We start from the raw sequence: 22,776 nt of genomic DNA, 5'->3' as shown, positions 1-22,776 counted from the left end.
TAAAAGATTAGGGTTAAATCAGATTTAATAAGATACATTTTTGAAAAAGTCAGGGTTTAGCCATAATTGTGGCTGTGATAAGGAGTGAAGACCCGGGTGACCTGCTCTGGCTGACAGCGAAGTCAGCTCAAACCAAAAGTGACGTAGCTCAAAACAAGTGACATAGGTTAAGCACATGCAGTAATGAATAGGATTCTGTGTTTTCACATGCAAAACTGATTTATCTTTGATAAAAACGCTTTATCTGCATTCCCAACGAAAACTAGTTTGAAAATTCAGACACATTTTATGGAAAAGAGAGGTTTTACGTTTCTGAACGGTGCACCATTCTGCCTTGTTGACAACATGACCAAGCGGAGCAGATTACTGTTAGATTTGAGAAGGGCGTTCCTCCCTCACCACTTTTGCCCGTTCACCTCATGAGCTATAGGCCCACCGAGGTTCTTCTTAATCAAACTCCCTCTTTCGCCGGCAAGAATAGTAAAATCGTGATTTTTTGTGTTTTATCCAACAATGTCCAGGATTTTCTCCTGTACCCCTGGTAAAAAGGTTTATTAGCTATAAATGCTATGCAACAATGTCCAGGATTTTCTCCCGTGGTAAAATGGTTTATTGTAGACTATAAATGCCAGGAAGTTATGTTTCGTTATCTCTAACCATATTGCCCAGAGAGTCTGTTTTGATAAAATTTGAATCTCGGGTTAATTTATTTAGACTACCCTACATTTAAGTCGCAGCTGGCCTAGACACATGTTGTCGTAGCCTCTGAGTGAGCATTTTATTACTTTGCTCTTGACTCATTATATTGGCTCCATGACCCTTGGTTTTGGGTTTTATTTAAAGAAGTTAATATCTTTAGCTGGACTGACAACCAAAATCAATAGGCCAGGGTTGTTCATTGGAGTCATAGATTATGAATGCCAACTACAATAGAGCCATAATCTTAAACCATGACAAATATCTCAACCACACTGGTAGCCTAACTAGCTGATAGCCTAACTAGCAGTTATAACTAACACTTAAACCATAATAGTGTTATGATCATGATTTTGATAAACAGGCCCTAACAGTGATTACATTTCTAATAAATTCATTCAGTTTAGATTATTTGAAATGTTCCACTGAGTAGGTCACATTAGCACTGACAGGCAGTGAGTCAAGTTGGAAATGAAGTGAGTTAGCAAAATAAGAACTTTATTCTCCTGAGTTTAATTACAATACTTTGTACATGATCAAATATAAATATACAATGTTTTACAATTTAAGAAAGAATCTGATACAGGGAAAAACTGTATAGGATTGTAAAAGAAGAAAATCCATTGTCCATGACCAGAAAACAAAGAGGAGGTCCAGGCAGTCTACACAGTAAGCTCTTCAGAAAACGTCATAAAACAGAGAACTCTTCAGTCTGTTAACAGGCCTTTTAAAGTGACAGTGACAGGTTGTCAGAAAACGTTTGATTGTCCTTGACATCTTTCTAATGTAGCCGGCCCTCACCACGCGCTGCTTGATAGGAAAGATGAATGTTGTCCTGAATGCGTCCAGTGATGATCTGGATGGCCAGATGCTCTCAGAACACAGATTGTGGAGACCTGTACATGTCCTGGGTGGATTTCACTTACCCTCCACTGTATATCAGGGCCAGGGCCTCCATATTGCCTGGGGCTGGATGTGAAACAGTGACCGCCTCAGAGTCCTTGTTGGGACGTCGGGCACAGGGCCAGAGGGACGTAGAGGGGTGGGGGGACTGGACACCAGGGGAGGATGGGCTGGTACCAGAGGCACCACAAGCAGAGATGTAGAGTGAGAAGACAAGGATGACAAGGAATCTGATGGATGTTCAGAGGGAGAAGGAGGGAAGGGGAAGTGGCAGGGCATGGAGAGGTATGGAGAGGTAGTGGTGAAAGGTGGCGAGGAGTTTGAGTAACAGGGGGAGGGTGGGGGTGAGAGGGAGTAAGGAGGAGACGGGTATGGGTGCGAGATGTGTTGGGTAGGGTAGGGTTGGTGGAGTACAAAGGTGCTGGGATAGATGGAAAGAGAGGTGTTGATGTTAGGGAAGGTGGCCTCCCTGCCTGCTTGTTGATGACCCATCACTGTGCTGTCCTTCCTGTTCTGAACTCTGCCCAGGAAGCATGTTCCTTCTGCTCCAGGGCCCCAGGACTGGAGGTTCAGGGGAAAGGTCTGGCTCTGCACCCTCCCCAGAGGGCAGGCGCTGTGGGCATCCAGGTGGTCCCTCAGTTCCTGGACAAAGCTCTCTCTCTGGGAGGGATCCACGCTGTCAATGTCGTTGCCCAGGCGGGAGATGCACTCTCTGAAACCTGCACTGTAGATGGGGTTGGGTGGGGGCTGTGTGTGCTCATGTATGGGGCCTGTCCTTTTGGAACTCACAGCACTAGTCACTGGAGTAGAGGACTCTTTCACAGGATTTTCTGTGAGGGCTAGTGTTGGTCAATAGTGATTCCGACAGTATAGGGAGAACATTAGGAAGAGAGGAGAGGACAGAAAGAGATGAATCCATGTGATGTGAAGATGAGAGTATGAGAAAAGATCATGATAGATGAATATGGAGCGAGGACAGTATGAAGAAGCAGGATGTACATGTGTGGGAGAATAGCCAAAACAATTAGCAAGAGCCAATGGTGTGTAGGTGTTTGTAGATAAGTTATAGGAAGGGAAGATCAGGAGGTTTTGGGGAGAGACAAATAAAGAATTATTAGCACTCACAGTAATATTACATGTTCTATATCAGCAGTTTGGAGCATATTTCACTTTCTATTTCTGAAATAAATTAAATGAAACACACACATGGGCAAACTATAAACATTTAGGATTGATAGATACCTTTGCTATTGTTCCCATTTGCTTTTCTTTGTATGTAATCGACAGTCAACTCTAAAATGTCCGCTTTTTCCAATTTAGGATTTTTCAGCCGCTGTGAGAGAGAAGAATAATCCTACTGAATATTTTGCATTACGAACAACCATTAAGCACAATATTTCGAATTTTATTTTTGAAGGATTTTTTGGTATGGAAGTGATGATTTTATGGTTAAACCCAATACTTTTAATACAAATATGAATTGCAAAAATTCAATTTTTGACATGTAGATCAAGTTCCTAACAGACACCAAGTTCCGTTTTCAATTCCATTAAATTAAGGTCATGGATGGATACGTGCGTAAAAACTCGAAGTTTTGCGCAACAGCATTTCTTCATCGTATTCACATGGGTCTGGTTTGCGTGTGGTTGTATGGGCTGTTTGAAATGTAATTAATAACTTGACAATGTATATTATTGAAATACAACTGATCTATATTTTCGATAATACAATGACACACAATTAACTGATTTCAGACAGCAATTAGAAAAGCTGTGGTCAACTCAACTCACCATGTCAGAAGTGTTGTTTAGCAGTATAGTCCTTAGCTCATCCAACCGTTGGTTAATCCTATCACGCCTCTTCTTTTCAATTACCGGTTTAAGAACCTAGAAAATAATCATCATCATCAGTTATTGCAATAAAATCAAAACCAAATCCAAAATAAATATAGATAATATTTTTTCAAAATTAGTTTTACGCACGATCTGGCCTTACCCTCTTTAAGGCTTTACGATTATTCATGTTTGATCCTTCCAACTTTCCTCGATGAAGTAGGCCTCGATTATTCATGTTTGATCCTTCCAACATTCCTCGATGAAGTAGGCCTATATGAATAAAGACTACTTTTCCAAAAAGAAAACGATAAATTAATCAAATCCGGCCAAAGAAGCTGAAAAGGAAGTCTCCACACTCACCAACGAAGCTAGATGAGGCCGCATAGCTACTTATAAGGTCAAGCAGACCGAATGTCATTGGTTGAAAGGTGACAATGACGTTCTCGACCGTTCTCATGACGTTGCATGCCTTCTTGATACTCACCAAATGGATTATACGTTCAAAGATACAGTAGCTTCATTTCAGTAAATCAATGTGCATCTTTGTAACGGTCTAAAATAAATTATTTACAATATAGCATAAACATTTAGAATGACCGTAAAGTCCATAATATAGCCACATATCGTAATCCTAACATGTAGCTATATGGCTGTCGAAGAGTAGGCTATGTGATTTTGTGCATTATTTTTCATTTTATTTTACAAAAATTGTAAATGTCCCATAAGAGGCAGCCATATGTTTACAGTATTGTGTAATGGGTTGTAAATGCCAGGGTAAGCCTTCTCTGACCTTTATTTGGCATTGAAAACAATGCGTTTATGCCATTATTGGCGCAATTGACCAGTAAAGCAGTTATCGCTTTATATAAATATAGGACCAATTTGGTACGAAATGTGTCTTTGGGGATTGGTGGGTGTGTCTCCAGACTCAATGCATCCAAGGAGGCCTTTTGACTATCCATAGCAGTACTTCATATGTATGCGCCAAATTGTCCTTTTAGACAAGTGTGCCTTGGGAACGTTGGTTTTCTCGTGGGAACAGAAAACTACTTTTGCTGAAAAAGTGTCAGAATGAACACAATCACACCAACTCGAACAAACTCGTCTTTATGATGTATACATTCCATGTAAGTGCCAATTTACGCATGCATGACAACAGTCGCACCTTGTGTGAGCGTGCAGTAGCCTACCATCTGCCCCACATGGCCAAGTGAGATTGCGCTATTAATCAACACGAAATACACAAATGAGCAGTGGGAAATTGAGTCAAAATCCAAATTTGACATGCACGCGAATCGAGGATAGTGGTTTTATCTATTATGGTAAGGCCATGCGTAAAAATAGGCCATTGCAATGCAGCTTTTAACCTATGCATGGGGAAGGAAGGAGAGAGGGAGACAGAGAAATTGGAGTGAGAAATTGGAGCGAGAAGGGGTGTGGTCTTTGGAGGTGCATGACCTCGGGTAAACAGCAGCAGTGAATGGACAAATGACAAATGCATAAGTGGGAAGTCTGGACAGAGGTGCATTTTTTTGCCACGGACATATATTATACACTGGGCGAAGGCTATAAACAAAAGTGAAACACAATAACTTTGACAGAACAGTACATGTAAAAAATACATTAAAGGAATCAAAATTATTAAAAGGAAATGGTCATCAAATCTGACCAGACAGGATAGGTCAAGTTCTAAGATGCAATGTCAAATACCTTATTGGTGATATTCTGTTACATCATGTTCATTGTTTGTGTCGATGCTTGCTTGTGTCGATGCCGGGAACATTTCGCACAAAATGACCATCCATGCCTGAGGTGACTCACTAGGAAAATGTCACCAATCTCGGTCTCATGGGATAATGCAGGAGTTGTGGTTTATCATCTGTTATAATGTATACATTCAGGAGTTTAATAGCCTATAACGGTGTGTTTGTACATAACATATACAGACCCCAATCTGTATATGTTATGTATGTATGAGTATATATACAGTGTGTATGTATGTATGTATGTATGTATGTATGTATGTATGTATGTATGTATGTATGTATGTATGTATGTATGTATGTATGTATTTATATTCTTTTACTGCTCTAGGGATGTAATTATTGTTTGGATAACCTTATTTACTATTATGCATAGATTTTTACCAAAAAATTTTTTTCACTCTTTATGCGATGCGCAATGCAGAGAACACCGGAAGAAGAATGATCATTTAATTACCAGAGTGAATTATTGTTATGTTTGTTTATGTGTCAATTAATCCCATAAGGGATGGGTTGCCAATTGGCGATTTGACACGAAAATAAAATGTCATTCATTCATTCATTGAGCCTTGAATCAAATGCCTTGACACAAGTCACACAATCCTTTCAATGAACATCCATTCAGCATATAGCTGGAATAACATATTGAGTTTTGCGCAGAATGTCAGTATTGGGTCTGACGGTCACATTTAATGTCAAACTCAAAAGTTGAAGTTGTGTTTCACACACACGTGCCTGGGTTGTTGTGGTTATGACAGCGCGTGCCTGAGAGCCATGATGTCCGTTTGATCTGCAGCCTATTTGGCTAAAGAAGGATAGGGCAGTGTGAACTGCATGAGAGAAACCTAAATGCTGATAAAATATCGTAAGTACTTTTCCTGGATGTTTATGAATTTGTTTCTCACTTTGTTTAGTGTAACAACTTATCTGAATAATGCGCACACAAATTAGATTTCTACAATACTGTTACATTATTAAATGGCTAACAAACATGCTATTTTAACCATATGTTAGCATTCGCGCAATTTAGTTTTACTTTAGGCTTTAAACTGATTACAACATGTGGTTCAATGCAATGAGACAGACCCATACTTTCTAAGGACAATTGACCAAATTCACTTTGCTGTTCCCTGACGTGACAGACTGGGCAAATGTACCTTAGCCCTTTCCCTTTGGAAAAACTATAGGATTTACACATTTGTTAATGAGCCTACCTGTTAGAATTTGTAGGCTACATAATTTAAAAGACAAGTGTCGCCACTTACTGAGGTGCGACGGTTCCCACAGTACACGTTGTCCTCTTGTAAACATAACGTTAAAATATTATGAAATCTACATACAAAATGTAGCCTATCACAGAGTTAGCCTATCACAGAGTTTGCCTACATATAGTAAATATTCATCCTGTCTGAATTTATCAAAATCGAAAACCGTAAGCTATCGAGTCTGTGTGTAAAATGTTGTGCCAATTGGAATGCACAATACCATTTGTGGCTGTGCTGCGTGTGTGGTGGAGACTGATGGTCGTCGACTCTCGCCAAACACCTCTGTTGCCAACTTTCACCAACACCTCTTCGTTAATAGGCCTACGCATGCCATTTGTCTTTCACGTGCCAGGGTTGGTGTGGTTATGACAGCGCGTGCCTCAGTGCCATGAGGTCCCTTTCATCCACAAGCTACAAAGAGTGTTTTTACACTTACCAGACTTCTCTCAAATATATCCGCGGCTACACATATTACTATAGGCTAGTCTGAATAGCTACATTAGCGACAGCGCGAGAGGGCAGTGTGAACACTTGAGATAAATCAATGGTGATCCCTATGCACAAAATTCGATTTCTGTGAACAATTGCAATATTCGTTTTTTCCTCAATATTATAGGCAAACTCTTGAATTTAGAATCATTAATATGTATTTGTTTTTTAGTTCCAGATTATTGAGCATGTTTTGTGCATTGTAGGGATTGGTCACTATGGAATTGGTCCCAAAAACACTTCCTGGTGGTTCAACGCATTCGATTGTTATGTTAGGCCTTTAGTACGTTGACCAAATTTACTTTGCGCTTCCCTGATTTGACAGTCTGGGAAAATGTCGCTCAGCCCTTTCCCTTGGGAAAGGTTTAGGATTGACACATGCATGTATGGTTTATTACCTGTTAGAATTTGTACATCATTTAGGGAAGACGTATCGCCACTGGAGGTGCGATGGTTCCCAGAGCACACGTTTCCCTCTAAATGTAAATAAACACTAGGTTAAATATAATTAAATCCGAATACAATTATTCATCACATAATTAGCTACGTATGTGAAGGCAATATCCTCAGCTTGTCTGTATAAATTAGTCAGAAAAGCTTGTTGGGTCTGTGCATAAAGTGTTGTGACAATTGGATTGCGCAATACCATTTGTGGCTGAACGTGTGCCTGTCTGTTTGAGAGGTGGAGGTGTCACTTTATTCATATGTAAATCCGTGTCACACTGGAGACTGGTGGACTCTTGCCAGCACCTCTGTTGTAATTACAATACCCGTGCCATTTGTTAGAGCTTTCATACACGTGCCCACGGGTGTTATATTATGGCTGTGATGGCTTGTGCCCAAGCACATGATCCTACAGCGTAAGAAACCTGTTAAAAAATAATAATAATCAATCTATGTGGCTACATGATTCAACCAATAGCTTTCATTATCCCCTTTATATCCATCCTATGAATGTGACCCTTACCAAACAAATACATTAACTGAATTCATTTAATTTGATAATTTTTATTTTGTTTATCAGGGATCTGAATCTTCTGAATCATGTGTCAAATATTTCATCTGTTGCCTACTAGACGCGTGTGGCATTGGCTACCCGATGGGGATGGGAGGTGTTGGTGCTGTCATCTTCAGGACAGGAATACCGGCTTACTTAACGGAGGAATAAACACACATGTTCATCGTTGGTGTTTCAACCAGAACGCGGGAATGCCCTTTCTTTTATTTTCGCACATGCGCAGTTGTACATCTCTCATAGGGCATGACTGTACCAGTGTAAGAACACAATTTAATAACATATTAGTCTATATGTTAACAACCCCACTTGCTTTTATACTGTACAAGTCGTATTCAACCTAACTATCAACATATTTAGCTTACAGTTATACATCTCACAAATGTCAGTTTACATTCCAAACATATAACCCAATAATTTTTCATTTTTGAACTTCGTTACAAGTTTAGTCAAAACATCTGCAACCATGTCTGCCGTTGGACAATATTCAATACTTATTTTGACATCACTGAGTGCAGATCGAATGAAATGATATCTGATGTCGACATGTTTACATCTCTGACGACATACTGGGTTCTTTGACAGAGCAATTGCACCTTGGTTATCTTCAAAGATTGTTACTGGTGCATATTGGCACTCACTATCCATCTCGCCCAATAACTGTACAAGGTACAAACGTTCTTGTGTAGTAGCAGCCAGTGCCATGTACTCTGCTTCACATGTAGATAAAGCTACTGTTGGCTGCTTCTTAGACCTCCATGAAATAACAGGTCCACATTTAGTTAAACTAAAACAATACCCTGTTATGCTTCGTCTGTCACTTTGATCTGCTGCCCAATCAGCATCACTATATGCTACGAGGTTGAGTTTTTCCACCCCCTTTTTGTAACACAACTCCTGATTCATTGTCCCCTTCAAGTACCTCAACACATGTTTAGCTGTTATCCAGTGTTGCTCTTTTGGTTCTGATAGGTATTGTGACAGCTTGCTGACAATCCAACTGATATCCGGTCTTGTACATGTCATCACATATATCAAGCTGCCTATCACTTCACAATACCTTTTTGAATCAATAGGTTCACCATCACCATCAAAGTTTCGTTTTTGTTCACATGGTGTTGACCTTGTTTTACAGTCTGACATACCAAACCTTTCCAGTATCTTGGTTATGTACCTTGGTTGGTTCATCTGTGGTCCTCTGTAGCTCAGCTGGTAGAGCACGGTGCTTGTAACGCCAAGGTAGTGGGTTCGAACCCCGGGACCACCCCATACACAAAAATGTATGCACGCATGACTGTAAGTCGCTTTGGATAAAAGCGTCTGCTAAATGGCATATTATTATTATTATCTTTATTTTCCCTTCACTTTGTGTAAAATCAATGCCTAGGAAATGTCTAAGCCTCCCAAGATCTTTCATCTTATATTTTTCTCTTAACATTTCTTTTACACTTGTGAGTGAGTCACTATCACTAGCAGCGATAATTAGATAATCGACCCAAATTATCAAAATGATCCTTTCTGTTGCAGTTTTTTTGTTATAAACACAGTGATCAGCTGGGTTCTGTGTAAAACCATTTTCACTAAGGTGATCATGCAACATTTTGTTCCAGTTCCTTCCTGACTGTTTCAGGCCATACAGTGACTTGTTCAGTTTGCAGACTAGTTGCTCACCTGTATCTGACCTGACTTCAAAACCCTCTGGTTGCTCCATGTACACTTCACAGTCAATAGGAGCATGTAGATATGCTGTTTTGACATCCAACTGATGTACAGTGGGGGAAAAAAAGTATTTAGTCAGCCACCAATTGTGCAACTTCTCCCACTTAAAAAGATGAGAGAGGCCTGTAATTTTCATCATAGGTACATGTCATCTATGACAGACAAATTAAGATTTTTTTCCTCCAGAAAATCACATTGTAGGATTGTTAATGAATTTATTTGCAAATTATGGTGGAAAATAAGTATTTGGTCACCTACAAACAAGCAAGATTTCTGGCTCTCACAGACCTGTAACTTCTTCTTTAAGAGGCTCCTCTGTCCTCCACTCGTTACCTGTATTACTGGCACCTGTTTGAACTTGTTATCAGTATAAAAGACACCTGTCCACAACCTCAAACAGTCACACTCCAAACTGCACTATGGCCAAGACCAAAGAGCTGTCAAAGGACACCAGAAACAAAATTGTAGACCTGCACCAGGCTGGGAAGACTGAATCTGCAATAGGTAAGCAGCTTGGTTTGAAGAAATCAACTGTGGGAGCAATTATTAGGAAATGGAAGACATACAAGACCACTGATAATCTCCCTCGATCTGGGGCTCCATGCAAGATCTCACCCCGTGGGGTCAAAATGATCACAAGAACGGTGAGCAAAAATCCCAGAACCACACAGGGGGACCTAGTGAATGACCTGCAGAGAGCTGGGACCAAAGTAACAAAGCCTACCATCAGTAACACACTGCGCCGCCAGGGACTCAAATCCTGCAGTGCCAGACGTGTCCCCCTGCTTAAGCCAGTACAAGTCCAGGCCCGTCTGAAGTTTGCTAGAGTGCATTTGGATGATCCAGAAGAGGATTGGAAGAATGGCATATGGTCAGATGAAACCAAAATATAACTTTTTGGTAAAAACTCAACTCGTCGTGTTTGGAGGACAAAGAATGCTGAGTTGCATCCAAAGAACACCATACCTACTGTGAAGCATGGGGGTGGAAACATCATGCTTTGGGGCTGTTTTTCTGCAAAGGGACCAGGACGACTGATCCGTGTAAAGGAAAGAATGAATGGGGCCATGTATCGTGAGATTTTGAGTGAAAACCTCCTTCCATCAGCAAGGGCATTGAAGATGAAACGTGGCTGGGTCTTTCAGCATGACAATGATCCCAAACACACCGCCCGGGCAACGAAGGAGTGGCTTCGTAAGAAGCATTTCAAGGTCCTGGACTGGCCTAGCCAGTCTCCAGATCTCAACCCCATAGAAAATCTTTGGAGGGAGTTGAAAGTCCGTGTTGCCCAGCGACAGCCCCAAAACATCACTGCTCTAGAGGAGATCTGCATGGAGGAATGGGCCAAAATACCAGCAACAGTGTGTGAAAACCTTGTGAAGACTTACAGAAAACGTTTGACCTGTGTCATTGCCAACAAAGGGTATATAACAAAGTATTGAGAAACTTTTGTTATTGACCAAATACTTATTTTCCACCATAATTTGCAAATAAATTCATTAAAAATCCTACAATGTGATTTTCTGGATTTTTTTCCCTCATTTTGTCTGTCATAGTTGACGTGTACCTATGATGAAAATTACAGGCCTCTCTCATCTTTTTAAGTGGGAGAACTTGCACAATTGGTGGCTGACTAAATACTTTTTCCACCACTGTAACTCTAAGTCATACTGAGCTGCTAGCTGCATCAAACAACGTACTGATGTCATATTTGCAGTTGGAGAAAAAGTATCCTTATAGTCTATTCCTGCCACTTGACTATACCCCTTTGCAACATATCTTGCCTTGTATGTCTCAGTCTCATCTGAATTGTTTTTGACCGCATAGACCCACCTGCCCCCCACTGCATTTTTACCCTCTGGCAGTGTGGTCAATGTGAATGTATCATTTTCCCTAAGGGAATCCATCTCCTCCTTCATAGCAGTAGGCCAAATCTCTGATTTTGGTGAAATCATTGCTTCTTTGAAGGTTTGTGGTGCATTGCACATTACTCTGTAGCAGTAGTCAACACTAGGTGGTATCTGGTCATCACACTTCACTTTACACTCATAGTCTTTTAAGTACTGAGGTTTCTTCCTCGCTCTGTCTGGATAGCGTGGACTCTGACTATCTGAAGCCTCGATTTGCACATCTTGTGTCTCTTCGGAATTTTGATCTGCCATCTTGGCTTTTGGCATGGGGGATTCAAATCTCTCCCCATGAAGATCATCACTCATTTCCAAATCTGTCTGAGTTTGGCGTTCGACCACCTTTTGTAACAAACTTGACTAATCTGTTTTTAAGAACTTTTCGAGTGTCTGGGTAGTAGACTAGGTATGCTGGACTATTTTTATCATACCCGACAAAAATACCCTTTTCACATCTTGAGTCCAACTTTTTCTTGTTCTGTCTGTATGCATAGCAAACAGATCCAAATTCTTTCATCTTTGAAAGATCAGGCTTTCTCCCAGTAAACATGTAGTGTGGAGTCTGTCCTACACGCTTATTGTAACACCTATTGTGAATTACTGCAGCAGTCATTACAGCATATGTCCACAATTTCTTTGGTAGGTTGCTCTCAAGTAGCATGCATCTTGCCATTTCAAACAGTGTTCTCCAATTTCTCTCAGCGGTCCCATTTTGATGGGGTGAGGAAGGGGCTGAAGTTTCATGTCTTATGGCATTCTTACTGAGCAGTGACTGGAACTCTTTGGCTGTGTACTCTGTGCCATTATCTGACCTGACACACTTTATTTTTCCATAAGGGGCCACATCAGCAATAAACTTAATAATAATAATAATAATATAATAATACTCTCAGTAGCTTTTACAGTATCACTCTTTGCTTTTAGGAAATACACAAAAACTGTCCCTGAATAATCATCCGTAAATGCTAGAGTATATCTGAACCCATCTTTCGCCTCTGGCTCAATAGGGACAGCCAAATCAGTGTGCACAAGCTCAAGAGCTGCTTTTGCCTTTTCATCAGGCTCTCTGTTTCTGCTCTGAACAAATTTTCCCTGTGTGCAGATTTCACAGTTGAGGGTAGATTTGTCAATCTTACCTGTGATTTTCATTCCCTCTGTCACATTTTCTAACTTTGACACATCCTCAAAATTACAGTGGCCAAGAATTTTGTGCCATGTGTGAATATCATAGCACCCATGACATCCATCATAATTTTCATCACTTACAGTGTTAAGATAGTAAAGTCTATCGTACTCCTCGATGTCAAAAGTGGTACCATTCTTGTGGATGAGCTTGTTACACCCCTGTCGAAAGTTGACTGATGCTCCGTTGGCTGTCGCTGCTTTAACAGAGAAAATGTCCTGTGGAAACGACGGCACGTACAGCGCCTTCGTCAGCGTTGTTCTCACCCGACGACCTGTGTTGTCCCTCAGGTAAACCTCCGCTGCACCTCTCCTCTCCGTGACACCATTCGTTCTTGTTCCGTCAGCCAGCTCCACGGAATGTTTTTCCGGTTTGAAAGTCTCGTCAAACTCCTTAAACTTCCCGATGTCCGTGACTATATGTGACGTTGCTCCCGTATCAACCATCAGCCCTTTTTGTTTCAGTCCACGAACCTGACAGTCACTTATTCTGAATGCAAATGTGTGGCCTTCAGCATCTGTTGCTTGTTTCACATTATCTCTTCTTTTTCGTCTGCAATTTGCGTCAGTATGAGTGGAGCTCTTGCAAAAACTACACCACTGTCTCCGTTCTCTGTGCTCTCCAGTAACGGTACATTCCCGGGCCTTGTGCCCTTTCTGGCCACAGTTGAAGCAGGTTATCTCGGTCCCTTTATCTCTTCCTCTTGGCCAGCTAACTTTAATGTTACTTGCCTTCATCACGTTGTCGTCAGTGGAAATGGCGCTAAACTTCTCGGGGCTTTCATAGCTCCTCAACTTGGTTTTGAACTTGCCATAAGTTGTCGGCTCGTCACTCTGCGTTATGTGGATGGCAAACGGCTTAAATGATTCGGGCAAACCTTTCAGAATCATTGCAATCAACAGCCCTTCACTTAAAGTCTCTTCAGCATTCCTCAGTGCTGTAATAGCCGTCTCAGCACGAATGATATAATCCGTAACACTTTCGTCAGCGGCTTTCTGAAGAGAAGTTAGCTCAGTGTAGAGGCTAATCACACGTGGCTTCCCTTTACCTGCATAATGTTCCCTCAATATCTTCAACGCTTTTCTCCCATCATCTGCTGCTTCTCTCATTATCATGGAAATACTTTTATCATCCAAAACCTGTATCAATTCGGCGTAGGCTTCTTCATTTTTCTCTCCGTCTTCTTCATCTTCATCCACGCTCAATATGGTGGCCTTTAGCCCTAGAAAACGCAAGTGCCCCAAAAACGTAGTCTCCCATAACTCGTAGTTTTTTTCATCTCCGTCGAAACATAATCTATTCTATCGGCTTCCATGTTCCCTCCTGGGCCCATAACCTGTTGGTGCTGTCATCTTCAGGACAGGAATACCAGCTTACTTAACGGAGGAATAAACACACATGTTCATCGTTGGTGTTTCAACCAGAACGTGGGAATGCCCTTTCTTTTCGCACATGCGCAGTTGTACATCTCTCATAGGGCATGACTGTACCAGTGTAAGAACACAATTTAATAACATATTAGTCTATATGTTAACAGGAGGAGTCCAAAGTCACGTCTACCACCTACGGATTTAAAAGTCGTGGAGAGACAAAATTGTCACATCAAGAGACTATCCTTCCTCAGTGACCTATAGTAGAGAAACAACACTGTTCTTCCCGATTATTATTTACATCTGGACAATCTCTGAGTTTCCTCTGTGTAGGCTTTTTACGCACAGCAGAAACTTGTGGATTAATACAAAGATTAAACTACTTGGGGGAACAGAGAACGTGAAAATGGACAAAAAGGTAATACATAATTAATGCACCACTTTCAAGTGATTGTATTCGGTGTCTGTGAAATATAATTTAATTTGATGAATAGCCTTAACCCTACATTTCATGTCAGTGTAAATTAATTTGATGTATACAAAATGCTTAGCTTGTTGAATTAAATTGAAATGTGATTAAATAATTTATAAAAAATATCATGAGGATACATTCGACTAAAAGGGTTAAGAGCTGTTCTGGCTGGTTTACCAGAGACATTGGTCAGACCTCCCTTCCACTGATGATCTCCTTTCATCTTTCTCTTGTAGCGCCTCAACCCTCAGGTGGAGAGATGTCAGAGAGAGAGAATTAACCACAGTCTGGATAGCCTGAGAACACTTCTGCTGCAGGGGCCACAACATCAGGTATGAAGTTCATATCTTACTTGACTCTGCTCTAAATGCAGTTCAAATCACTGTAAACCCAAGGCATTTTTAACTCCAATACTTCTAGTAAGTTGAACTCAGTCAATGAAAAGTCATTATTACTTTTGTGGTACTGACTCAAAACTAAACGAGACTACATTTTTTAAAATTATGATAACAAATACCCTTTACTCAGCATGCTCTACTGCAGGTTGATAAAAAAGGAAAAAAAAGTTTTAATATCTGTGTTTTTGCATGTACATTGAGTGATTGATATGCTACACAAAGATAAATAACATTCATTTTTCTTAACTAATCCAATCATGTAGCTAGATTTTTTGCACCGGTTACTGAAATGGTTGTTCCAGTTTAATTGGCTTAGGTAGTCTCCCCACAATGTTCCTAACCCTGGTTTACTAGCGACAATGGTCTGACCTCCCACCGGTCTGACACGGTCTGACCTCCCATAGATGATCTCCATTATGAATGCAGATTGCTGGTGAATAAAAATTCCAACTGTTGAATATCCTAACTCTGGCTGGATTCCAATAGGAATAACTTTGCAACCATAATGTGACTTGCAGGTAGAGTTGCAAAATTCTGATAATTTCCCAGGTTTTCCAGAAATTCCGGTTGGAAGATTCCTGGAAATCCCAACGCTCCGCAGCAGCACCACAGACTTGCTGCCAAAGAAGCCCAATCCAAGAACCTCTCAGCCAGCCACTGTGTGTAGGCCGTGGATCTGATCTCCCACAGGAGCCAGAACTGGGATATTGAACTGTAATATCCTATGAACTCATAACCAGGATGCCACATCCTTTGCTGCTGAGACTGCTATGGAGTCATTAATTTATGCAGTGTTGTGAACACTGAACTCAGGGGCTCCATAGATTTGCAGTGATATGACAATATTGTATCTATACTGCACAGCAGAATATATCTGTAGTTATTGTACAATTACTCCGACTTCACCATCAGTGTATGGGTGGTCCTCTGTAGCTCAGCTGGTAGAGCACGGCGCTTGTAACGCCAGGGTAGTGGGTTCGATCCCCGGGACCACCCATACACAAAAAATGTATGCACGCATGACTGTAAGTCGCTTTGGATGAAAGCGTCTGCTAAGTGGCATATTATTATTATCAGCACTTTGTGACATCTGCTGATGTAAAAAGGGCTTTATAAATATATTTGATTTGATTATCACAACATGTACTATGTATAACTTGTAGTCAGAGATGGGCAGTATTTCTGTTACATGTATTTGAAATATGTATTTAAATTACTTCAGAGTATTTTGTATTACACTGGGCTGAACAACACTCCAATGTATTTTGTAACAAGAAACTTTCGAGAGCTGTAATTTGTATTTTCAAAATACAAAATACTTTTCTATACCATTTTTTAAAATAGTGGTTCAATATTTTGTGGCTCTCTTTCCCCTGCATTGGTATCAGAAGTCTGATGGCATTATGGTGTGAACTATGGTAAAAATGAACAATTGCAAAGCATGCTGAGTATTATTCGAATGAGCTCCGCCCCGAAACAAGGCCAATAATAATACCCAGTGTGCTTTGCAGTTCATTTTGGTATGTTCATTTTCACAAATACATTTTGGTCATTTAGCAGACAGTCTTATCCAGAGTGACTTACAGTCAGTGCATTCAACTAAGGTAGATAAACAACAACATATTACAGTTATAGCAAGTAAAGGTTTCTGTAACCGTTACTGAGAATGTTGTTGCTGTTTGGGCCAGATATTTGCAAATGTATTTCTGTATTTTAAAATAGAAAATGCATGTATTTTAATGAAATACATTTCAAAATGCAAGTATTTTGTAGTTTATTTTTGATACACTGATCTTTATGGTATTTTGTTATTGTATTTTGTATTTTTTGGCCCATCCTTGCTTGTAGTACTCTGTCATATTTATTCAGTCTATTTTTGCACATTCATTTATTCTAAGATTCTTTCCCTATGTTCTTGAGAAACATACAGTATGAAGAACAAAATAAAAGTTACATATTTGCCTCAGTTTGTTTTTATTGATGTCCAACAGAAAAATAAAAGGTAGCCTAGTATAGGCCTTTGAGAACCTGAGCACAAAATGCACATGAAAGCAATTATCTTGTTATCAACATTATCATTATACAGTCACATGGTAAACAAGTCCATTGTGAGAATGAAAGGGCCTGGTCTCATTACGTTGGTCGTTAACCTGCTCAGACGTTGCATGCATCAACCAATGGTTGACTGTGTCATAGACTGACAGATTGCTATACAATGTGGTTAGTGGATATGTTAAAAAACCATCCAGGCCTTGTAAAATCTGACAGGCGTCAGCAATGCCTGGGCAGATGAACGCGCCCGTTGTGTTGATTTGCCTCAGATGCCGTTACAGGATAAGGACTGTTAGGCATAGCACAGATAATATCACCAAGTTAAGGTTGGTCATAAATGATCTTCATTCTCAATTCGGTCAAACATGTATCTTCTAAAATGTCTGTGCCCAGTTGCAGGTGGTTTGTTTGAAATCAGAAAATGTTCTGTTATTAAAATAAATAAATGTTTTGCTCCATGAAGTAATCCAACAATGTGTACGCCACCATCTTGTCTATTTCAAATCTTCTCTCATTGATCGAGACAGGTGAGTGTCATTATGACATGCAGCACTTTTTGGGGTGGACCCAATTGTCTCAAACAATGACAGAAGATTTGAAATAGACAAGATGGCGGCGTACACATGGTTGGATTACTTCATGGAGCAATAAACTGATTTATTTAAATAAAGGAGCATTTAATAAATTCAACATGAACCACCTGCAACTGGACAGGACATTTTAGAAGTTACATGTTTGGCTGAATTGAGAAGGAAGATAGTATTGCCAAGTTAAAGGGATTCTCCGGTACTTTTGTATAGTTGTTGCAGGTGGTTCGTTTTGAATTTATACAAAAGCTCTGTAAGTAGTGCCCACGAGCCAAAAGTGGCCCCCGAAAGTTGCGTTCTGCATCACATAAGTGCAGATATGTGCACCATGTCATTGCTCTCTCTCTCTCGCTCTGCTGTGTGTAATTCTTGCTATTTGTTACTCAAATGGGGAGGGGCTGAATCTCATTAGCTGGAACTCGAATTGCTAGGGGGCTGGGCCACGTGGGCAGGGGTGGGCATAAATTACGAATGACAAAATACAACTACATAATACCCTAAAGACCAATGTATCAAAATAAAATATAATATACTTTTGCAAAGTATTGTATTTAAATAAAATATGTGTATTTTAAAATACAAAAAAATTTTGCAAGTAGCCGGCCGAAGAGCAACAACATTCTCAGTAATGGTTACAGAAACGTCTTACTTGCTATGACTGTGAAATGCTGTTGTTTATCTACCTTAGTTGAATACACTGTCACTCTGGACAAGGCTGTCCGCTAAATGACCAAAATGTAAATGTACTGTATATGTGAAAATGAACAACTGCAAAGCACACTGGGTATTGTCATTGGCCTTGTTTCGGGGCAGAGCTCATTAGAGTAATACTCAGCATGCTTTACAATTGTTCATTTTTACATATGCATTTACATTTAATGAATTTAGCAGATGCTCTTATCACACCATAGTGCAATCAGACTTTTGATACCAATGTAGGATGAAAGTGGGCCACAATTGTGAACCCGCTTGACCCCATCCCCTCCTCTCTTCTCCAGACCATCTCCGGTGACCTTCTCCCCTACCTCACCTCGCTGATCAACTCATCCTTGACCGCTGGCTATGTCCCTTCCGTCTTCAAGAGAGCGAGAGTTGCACCCCTTCTCAAAAAACCAACACTCGATCCCTCTGATGTCAACAACTACAGACCAGTATCCCTTCTTTCTTTTCTTTCCAAAACTATTGAGCGTGCCGTCTTTAGCCAACTCTCTTGCTATCTCTCTCAGAATGACCTTCTTGATCCTAACCAGTCAGGTTTCAGGACTGGTCATTCAACTGAGACTGCTCTTCTCTGTGTCACGGAGGCTCTCCGCACTGCTAAAGCGAACTCTCTCTCCTCTGCTCTTGTCCTTCTAGACCTGTCTGCTGCCTTTGATACTGTGAACCATCAGATCCTCCTCTCCACCCTCTCCGAGCTGGGCATCTCCGGCGCGGCTCACTCTTGGATTGCGTCCCTACCTGACCGGTCGCTCCTACCAAGTGGCGTGGCGAGAAGCTGTCTCCGCACCACGTGCTCTCACCACTGGTGTCCCCCAGGGCTCAGTTCTAGGCCCTCTCCTATTCTCGCTATACACCAAGTCACTTGGCTCTGTCATATCCTCACATGGCCTCTCCTATCATTGCTACACTGACGATACACAACTAATCTTCTCCTTTCCCACTTCTGATAACCAGGTGGCGAATCGCATCTCTGCATGTCTGGCAGACATATCAGTATGGATGACGGATCACCACCTCAAGCTGAACCTTGGCAAGACGGAGCTGCTCTTCCTCCCGGGGAAGGACTGCCCGTTCCATGATCTCGCCATCACGGTTGACAACTCCGTTGTGTCCTCCTCCCAGAGTGTGAAGAGCCTTGGCGTGACCCTGGACAATACCCTGTCGTTCTCCGCTAACATCAAGGCGGTGACCCGATCCTGCAGGTTCATGCTCTACAACATTCGGAGAGTACGACCCTGCCTTACACAGGAAGCGGCACAGGTCCTAATCCAGGCACTTGTCATCTCCCGTCTGGATTACTGCAACTCGCTGTTGGCTGGGCTCCCTGCCTGTGCCATTAAACTCCTACAACTCATCCAGAATGCCGCAGCCCGTTTGGTGTTCAACCTTCCCAAGTTCTCTCACGTCACCCCGCTCCTCCGCACACTCCACTGGCTTCCAGTTGAAGCTCGCATCTGTTACAAGACCATGGTGCTTGCCTATGGAGCTGTGAGGGGAACGGCACCTCCGCACCTTCAGGCTCTGATCAGTCCCTACACCCAAACGAGGGCATTGTGTTCATCCACCTCTGGCCTGCTGGCTCCCTTCCTCTGCGGAACCATAGTTCCCGCCCCCCTCTTAATTTTTTTTTGTAAAGTGGTTATCCCACTGGTTATAGGGTGAATGCACCAATTTGTAAGTCGCTCTGGATAAGAGCGTCTGCTAAATGACGTAAATGTAAATGTAAATGTAAAAGTATTTTGTATCTTGAAGCTTTCGAAAGTACTGTATCTTGTTGCAAAATACATTGGAGTGTAGTTCAGCCCAGTGAAATACAAATTACTCAGAAGTAATTAAAATACATATTTAAAATATACATGTCACAGAAATACTGCCCATCTCTGCATGTGGGGGGATATGTAGGGGAAATGGTGCCGCACAGCTTCCAGAAAACAGTTGCTTTCAAACAAGGGATTTTGTGGCTAATTGAGGTAAGACAGTAATTCTGCTCATAGAGTATGCATGTATGAACTACACATTGATAGATCCATCCCAAAGCAAGTTTAAAAAATACTTACTAGTCGCCAAAGTACCGGAGCATGTCTTTAAGGTTGGTCAAAAATGATCTGTGCTATGCCAAACAGTAGCCTACCTATCCTGTAAGTGTAATGGGTAGCCTAGTGGAAAATCACATTAGCCCGTTACAAATCTGTGGCTAAGTTAAAGTCTGTCATCATACGCACCATTCGACATCGACAAGATAATGAAAACATTTTGGTTTGGCGGATGCCAGGAGAACGCTATCTGCATGAATGCATAGTGCCAACTGTAATGTTTGGTGGAGGAGGAACAACGGTCTGGGGCAGTTTTTTATGGTTCAGGCTAGGCCCCTTAGTTCCAGTGAAGGGAAATCTTAACGCTATAGCATACAATGACATTCTAGATGATTCTGTGCTTCCAACTTTGTGGCAACAGTTTGGGGAAAGCCCTTTCCTGTTTCAGCATGACAATGCCCCCGTGCACAAAGCGAGGTCCATACATAAATGGTTTGTCGAGATCGGTGTGGAAGAACTTGACTGGCCTGCACAGAGCCCTGACCTTAACCTCATCGAACACCTTTGGGATGAATTGGAACGCCGACTGCGTGCCCGACCTCACTAATGCTCTTGTGGCTGAATGGAAGCAAGTCCCACAGAAATGTTCCAACATCTAGTGTAAAGCCTTCCCAGAAGAGTGGAGGCTGTTATACCAGCAAAAGGGGGACCAACTCCATATAAATGCCCATGATTTTGGAATGGGATGTTAGACGAACAGGTGTTCACATACTTTTTGTCATGTATTGTATGTTGTCTGTCTATTGATGCTTTAACTTGTTTTGTACAGTAGGGGCTATCTCACATGGAGTTAGGCTATCGGTCACTGGTCACATGGTACACAGGTGACCACCAAGTGTTAGCACAGGTAAAAACAAACAAAATAACTGTAGCCTAGGCAACTTTCTAATGGTAGGTACTGGGCATGGCAAACCCGTTTCTTGGTTTCTGGTATATCATCAGAATAAATAAATCACAGCACGTTTTTGGACACATTCAGCAGTTTTTACCTGATTAAGTACAATACCATTGGAAATGAATGTTGAAAGTTCAATTTATATTCCTAAAAATTAAGTTGAAAATGATGCTGTCGATGCTTCCTGTTGACAAGACAGTTTGATAAATAGCCCAATGTAAAAACACAGTTTTAAAGTGTCCAAACGTGTTGGCTGATTGTGGCCAGAAGGCGTGCACTTTTATGATTCTGAACAGTCAGATAGCTAGAAGCAATAACAAGAAGCTGCCATGTGGGGAATCGTAGGTGGCTCGTTTATTGGTTTGAGGTGTTTTGACTGATATCATGTCTATATTAATATGGCAAAAATTCGCAAGCTATCTAACCAACAACTGTAATTATGTATTTGAGAGACAACAAGTGCTCATTGTGCAAATGTATTTATGTTTTCAAAAAAATGTGTAGACAAAATATAGTTTACATGTTGTCAACAGTCTAAGCCGAGGCCCCTCTGTATTGCCCCATAGTTGGGCACACCTCGATTTTGTTGCTAAACAACCAACTCCAGCATTTGCAGAAACAGTTGGTGATATATTGAAATATATGCGCTGTTGAAACTATCACAACTCAAAAACCTTATGGAAACTGGAGATATTTTTACATCACTGGTTAGAGGATAACCTGTAGAACACAGTCAGCTACATTTTGGAATGTTACATTTTGATAGGGGGGGTCACCAAAACAGAAAAAGAAACGCAACACTGTTTTGTCAATCATTCAAATCGATTATCATTATTGAAATTAATTGCGCGAGAGGGGGGAGATGAGGTTGCACATCCTGTTAAAACTAACACAGCTCAAAAACCACATGGAATCTGGGAATAATGTGAATATCACTGGTTAGAGGACAATTTGTAGAAGAGCGCTAGCTACATTTTGAAGTGTTACGTTTTGATTGAAGTGGGTCGCCAACTCTGTAAGTGTATTGCAACACTTCTTTTGTTAATCCCTTACATTGATGTCACACTGTGAAATCAATAGAACAGGGTGCAAACGTTTGGGGTGTAGTGCCAAAGATTGTCTATTGTATTGACAAGATATTAGAGTGACCACTTTAACAATGGAAATACTTGTCCTCAAAGATGGAAGGCAGGCGGGAGGAAGCGAGATCAGGTGGGACCATTCTAGCCTATGAGTGGGCAGATACGAGTATGAACAGTAGCAAGCTATTTGCTTTAGTTTTCGAGATGATCGATCTCTGTCGAAGGAGGAGCTGGATTTTACATATTGTGTATATCTATTTCTTCTGAACACATTTCCGTTTGTTGGCAATGTCAATTTTCCATTAAAAAAATATATTTATACTTACTTTTAT

The 22,776-nt window shown here is 41.1% G+C and overlaps 1 protein-coding gene across 1 annotated transcript; it reads right to left on the bottom strand.

Moving 5' to 3' along the window:
- Positions 1-1,213: 1,213 nt before the first annotated feature.
- Positions 1,214-3,801, bottom strand: LOC121580232 (transcription factor HES-7-like). Its single transcript, XM_041895283.2, has 4 exons — positions 3,595-3,801; positions 3,390-3,485; positions 2,842-2,932; positions 1,214-2,438 (listed from the first exon to the last, which is right to left on the bottom strand). Exons 1-4 carry the CDS (start codon positions 3,685-3,687, stop codon positions 1,636-1,638), a joined length of 1,083 nt encoding a protein of 360 aa, XP_041751217.2. The 5' UTR covers positions 3,688-3,801; the 3' UTR covers positions 1,214-1,635.
- Between the last annotated feature and the right edge of the window lie 18,975 nt (positions 3,802-22,776).

Source organism: Coregonus clupeaformis, chromosome 13 (genome assembly GCF_020615455.1).
Source record: "Coregonus clupeaformis isolate EN_2021a chromosome 13, ASM2061545v1, whole genome shotgun sequence".
Taxonomy (NCBI): domain Eukaryota; kingdom Metazoa; phylum Chordata; class Actinopteri; order Salmoniformes; family Salmonidae; genus Coregonus; species Coregonus clupeaformis.
This window is presented reverse-complemented; position numbering and strand designations above follow the sequence as displayed.